The sequence below is a fragment of the Rutilus rutilus genome, assembly GCF_951802725.1.
Source record: "Rutilus rutilus genome assembly, chromosome: 17".
In the NCBI taxonomy this organism is placed as follows: domain Eukaryota; kingdom Metazoa; phylum Chordata; class Actinopteri; order Cypriniformes; family Leuciscidae; genus Rutilus; species Rutilus rutilus.
Window position 1 is genome coordinate 3,952,996 of NC_140230.1, and position 6,014 is coordinate 3,959,009.

Consider the following 6,014-nt stretch of genomic DNA (forward strand, 5'->3'; position numbering starts at 1 on the left):
TTCTAAATCCACAGTGCAGTCCTCTCTCACAGCAGCAGTCTTAAACACATCCCAGTCAGTGCTGTTAAAGCAGTCCTGTAGCACAAGATCAGTTTCTTCGTTCCATACTTTAACAGTTTTACTTACTGCGGGAGCCTGTTTGAGGAGCTGCCTGTAAGATGGGTATAGAAACACGGAGATGTGGTCGGACTGTCCGAAGTGGGGTGTAATAACCCACATCTATATAACCCACATTTTATTATTGGGATGTAATAAAAGGTGCTGCCTTGTAGGCACCCTTAACGTTGCTGTAGACGTGGTCCAGAGTGTTGTTGTCCCTCGTCGGGAAGCTCACGTACTGATGGTACTTGGGGAGGACAGTCCGAAGGTTGCAGTGGTTAAAATCCCCTGCCACAACAAACACAGCATCGGGGTGCGTAGTCTCGTGCTTGCTGATAGTGTCGTGCAGTAGTCCGAGTGCTGCGGTCCGGTTCGCCCGCGGCGGGATGTAAACAGCCAAAAGAAACACAGCACTGAACTCCCTCGGTAAATAAAAGGGTCTGCACTTAACCCTCTACCGCACGCATTATGCTAGACCTATATAAAAAAATATTTGACTCTTTTTCTTTTCTTAGAATGGCTTAACTTGAAGTGCTGTAGAATTTAAAAAAAAAAAAAATATTATTCTAAGGTACTTTATGATATGTTGCCATACGGCAACAACATACAATAGTGGAAATGACTTAGAATAAGTGTAAATTTACTTATAGTTAATATTTTTGTTGTTTGTGTTGATTCAATTTGTGCTATAATAAGCTTTAACACAGTACTTATAAACAACACCTTATACATACTTTCCAACAAATGATTCTTCCAACTGATTCTATTTATTCCATTCTTTTTAACTGAATAATGCTTTATATTCTTTGAATTTCATAAATTTTTTTATTAATATTATTAAATTGCAAATGTATACAGTTAATATCAAATATAATACTGTTCATCATGTATCTTACAACATTGACATAAAACCATTTACATAAAAACATTGCAGTTCATGGAAATTCAACATTACCCAATCTTATGAGAGAAAGACTGAACATGACCCCCATCCCATAATCCTTGAAACTTCACCTTTTTTCTGTATGAAGCTTCACGAAGCAGTTTTTTTCAGAGGTGAGGCACAGGTACACCTCACATTTGGTGCACTTCACCCTAACAATACCCTTACAGCCAGGATACTTGCACCTGCCTTTTTGAGACACCATGGTAGGCCAGTGGTTGGTCTGGTCCAGTCGTACTGGCTGTGGTGGCAGTGGGCAGGCAGGTCTCCGATGTTTTTTCCCATCCAAAGCTGATTCAGTGCTCTGTGAGGGCCTACCTTTGCGCTTCAGCCCTCCCTTGTTTTCTTTGCAAAGGCAGTGAGCAATGTCAATTTTAAAGTCAAGCAGACTCAGTTGTGCATTTTGTGTGAGCCCCACATCCTTACAGTCTCTGCGGTAGAGCAGCCAGCTTTCCACCGTGGTCAAGTCCAACATATGAAACACAATGCGGTGGTACCACTTCTTTGAGCGGATTTTGGTGCGGTAAAGAGCAATGAGAGAATCCATGAGATCCACCCCACCCATGCTTTCGTTGTAGAGTTGAATGATGTTTGGACGCGTCACTGTAATGACCTCCTTCCTCTTCTTGTCCCACCGCTCCACATTTGAGGTTGGAGTGGCTGCTGCAAATGTGCTCAGGAGGGTAACTGGGCGGTTGTCGAACCATTTCACTGCTGTTAGTGCTGTACCGTCATGTGTGGTCTCTTTTTCTTCATATGTTCCACGTCTGTAGGTCTTCATAACCTTGTCCTCTGTGAAGGTGCATCCAGCCAGACGATTTTGTCTTACAGTTCCCACACTGTGGATCCCTACTTTCTCAAGCTGCAACTGAAGATCAACACCACAAAACCAGTTGTCATAAAACATTTTGTGGGACATATACTGCACCACAATCGAGGCCAACTTCAAAACAATATTTCCGCTGGCACCAATGTCTGGAAAACCCTCCGCTGAAGTGATTGGACCAGTGTAGAAATCAAAATTGTAGGCGATGCCATTCCGATCACACAGCACAAAGATCTTGTAGCCCCAACGCTTCGGCTTCATTGGAATGTACTGCTTCAGCTGGCTTTTACCTTTGAATGGTACAATCTGCTCATCAACACATAGGTGCTCATCCATTGGGATGTGATTAAAACTCTCCTGTAAAGCTGTTAGGAGTGGCCTCACTTTGAACAGCTTGTCATAGCCAGGCTGTCCAGCAGGCACCTGTTCGTCATTGTTGGCAAAGTGTAGAAAGCGTTTGATAGCCTCCCATCTTTTCATTGACATTGTGTCAGCCACACAATCCACTCTTGTCTTTGTGCCCCAAAACATTCGGGTATGTGGCAGGCCATGTACAGACATGTGAAGGCATATCCCCATGAACTGCTCTATCTCCTCAAAAGTGACATTCAAGGGCGTGGTTGGGTCACACTGGATGGCATAGAGATTGCTCTGGAACACCATATTTTCAATTGTGTTTCTGCTCAGAAGACCCCTGAAGTATGCAATGGGCTCCTTAACATGGTCAGCATGAGGGAGGCTGCCCTTCCATCCTGGAACGGCAGCAGTGCTCCTCTTTTTCCTCCATTTCAGGTTCTTCGTCTTTTGGAATGGTGGGCACAGGGCAGCTCTAACCTCTTCTTGATCTAATGAAACATAAGCAAACATGCATTAATGTTATGTGAAAAACATGTAGGAAGCTACGGATGATTCGATTTCTGGACCTATTCTTTGACCTGACCCATAACTCTGTCTCTTTGTCACTTTCTGCACAAGTACAAACCTACACACGCACACACACACATGTCTGGTTCACTACACTAAACTGTATATTCTCTCCTCTTACACTAACCCTAGCCCTAAACCTACCCATCACTCTCACACACACACACACACGTCTGGTTCACTATCTTTGTGGGGACTCTCCATAGATGTAATGGTTTGTATACACTACAAACTGTATATTACCCATCACACAAAACTTTCTGCATTTTTACATTTTCAAAAAAAACTCATCCTGTATGATTTATAAGCTTGTTTCCTCAATTTAGGTCTCCACGGTGACACGAGTCCCCATGAGTCTGTGTGCATTCAGGTTGAAGTCCCCCACCAGGATAGAAAAAACATGAACACACACACACACACACACAGTTCTCTATAACAATAGATAGCATTTATGTACCTCTCTCTTCGGTTGCTGGCACAATTCCCTCTTCAGTTTCAAACTGCAGCTCTTCATCTGCTGAAAGGATTAAAAAGTATTCAAAACAATACAGTGTTTGTGTTGACAGACAATATACAGTAGGTCCAATACATATTATAATTAATAAAAAACAAGTCTAACGTATCCAGATGCATCAGAATAATCTACCTAACACTGTTTGCTAGACTAATACCTGTCTTGTCTGCTTCTGAGCTAACTTACCTGAACTGTCTCCATCACTGCTCCCATCTACTGTCCAATCCACATCATCCTCATGGTCACTAAATCCTATCTCATCCTCACTTTCATCTGCAGGAAGAGCCAGTTCTGCCCTTCTCTTCTTTACCTTGCCATAGAATATGGCAGTGCTCACTGATATATCTGTATTCATACTGTATCTAATCAAAAGTAAAAATGCCATTTAAATTAGATTTTTTTTTCCATAATACAAATGCCTAGGCAGTCCTTAACATATGACTAATAAACATTATATCACTGGCATTAATATTGTTATTGTTACAGCTTAACAGATTGCAGCTGACCTTTCTGGCTAGCTAAACTATTGCAATAATGTCATTCCACTATTGCACAGTGTTGCCGCTTGGCAACATAGACATTTGATCGATTTACCAAAAACTAATTTCATAAAAACTTTTTTGAGTGGTGAATATGTCATCATAACTTACCTGAGGTGAAGTTTCCGTTTTTTGTGTGTTTGTGATATGGGCTGGTCCTTGTTTCTGAATGACGTTTAAATTTGCTTTCAGAAACTACCGACAAGAGACGCAGTCTGTCAGAAATCGCGCCAGAAAAAAAACCTGCATGTCATGTGACTTAACCAAAGCACATCATTGGCTAAACTAAGGTCTTCTCATTCCAACAAAAAACACGAGAATGTTTTCTTAAAGAGACCGTGGCAAGGAAATGAACAGAAAGAGTATGTTGCCATATGGCAACACCATGCGGTAGAGGGTTAACCATCAGCACCTCTATGTCCACTGAACAATGTTTCTCCATCACCTGAGTGTCTAAACACCATCTGTTGTTGGTGTAGACACAGACGCCGCCACCTTTGTTCTTCCCCGAGGCCGATGTGCGGTCTCCGCGGTGTACAGAGTGGGTCTGAAGTTGGATGGCTGAATCTGGCGTATTATCTGTAGTCCAGGTTTCCGTGAAAATCAGAGTACAGCACTCTCTGATTTCACGCTGTGTTGTTGTCCTTGTTCTCAGCTCGTCCATTTTATTTTCAAGGGAGCGGACATTAGCTAGCAGCAGACTCGGTAGCGGTGGTCGTGTAGCTCTGGTCTTTAGCCTAGCATGTAGCCCGCCTCTCTTGCCTCGTCTCCGCCGTGTTCGTGCTGGCCGGATGTAATAGGTGTCCAGGTATGGTTGGCTAAAAAGTTCCGAATTAAGTTCATAATGAGCTGCTTTGATGCTCAAAAGTGCTTCTCTGCTGTACACGATCCTTCCGTACCTGCACCTTGCATTTACTGTACACAGTAACACTAAAATAAATACAAAAATAAAAACGGTAACGGGAGCACTTCGCAAACACGTCTGCCACGCTGGGCGCCATATTGCTCAATGCTCATATTGCTTTGCCCCGAACTTTGAGCGTTGTAACTTTGCAGATGTTGTTTATGCTCAAACAGCAACATTACACACTAACTAAAGTTAAAAAAGTGAAATCATAATCAACCACCCCTTTAAAAGGTTGATCGTAACAACTGCTTATAAGCATGCATATTACTAGCATATTGGCTGTACATATAAAGCTCATATTAATGACTTTATCTAAACCTACAATTGAATGTAATTCAGTCGTATACGCATTGTATATGTCTTTTCTCTGATTCCAAGTCAACATTTGTTACAATTTGCAGAATAACAGGCCTGGCTGAGCTAGCGAGTTCAGTTTCCTGAAATATTTTGTAGGGTGTCATGTGGTGATGGGTGCGATGTGCTAAATTTATAAGCATTTGGCTTATTGTTGAAGGACGAACACCTCTGAAGGACAATAATAACTCAAAGACAAGTAGGAGGCCTGCAGCATAGCATGTCAAATAAAATAAAGTTCCTTGGTAGTCTCACCTAAGTTTTGAATCTTGATTCATACAAGAAAAGAAAATCTTTGGCCTCACGCCTGACATCAACATCCATCTCGGGTGATCGGATCACAAGTTGCCGCCTGAGACATAATGCATTATATATCTAAAATATATCTTAAAGTAACGTTTTAAATGTGTCTACAGTGAGCGCTTGTGATTGCACGTCATTTATGTGAGGGTCTTTCATCACAACATATTACTATGTTACAATGTTGATGCATGTTTATGTCAAAGGTGTTTTGGGGAAGTTTTAGGTATGGGTTTATTTGTTATGGTACTGTTCTTTTAAAACTGCCAAAGTTGAAACCCAAGCCCCTGTTTTGTTTGGGACACATCAGGACAGTTTGATGTTAATACTAGGTTTAAATGGGTTCTTATGATGCCTTTACACACTTTACACACTCCTATAGCAAATTGCACAGTAAAATATTCCTGAATTTTACGATATTTAACAGCAATTTCTTTCAATAAATATTGCATTTAGAATTCAATAAATTGCCTGAAATTGATGCAGGCTAGATATTTGTCACAACAAATGACTGCAAAAATAAATAAATAATGCAACCATATCAGGCTGCTTTGTTAAATAATAGGGTTTCATGTGAAGTCACTATTGTGGTGATTCGTGTCCATTTG

General features: G+C 41.4%; 1 protein-coding gene across 1 annotated transcript; it reads right to left on the reverse strand.

Annotated features, from left to right (window-relative positions):
• Nucleotides 1-919: 919 nt before the first annotated feature.
• Nucleotides 920-4,185, reverse strand: LOC311276523 (piggyBac transposable element-derived protein 3-like). The gene is made up of 2 exons (XM_084386223.1): nucleotides 3,250-4,185; nucleotides 920-2,713 (listed from the first exon to the last, which is right to left on the reverse strand). Exon 2 carries the CDS (start codon nucleotides 2,529-2,531, stop codon nucleotides 1,110-1,112), a length of 1,422 nt encoding a protein of 473 aa, XP_084242349.1. The 5' UTR covers nucleotides 2,532-2,713; nucleotides 3,250-4,185; the 3' UTR covers nucleotides 920-1,109.
• Between the last annotated feature and the right edge of the window lie 1,829 nt (nucleotides 4,186-6,014).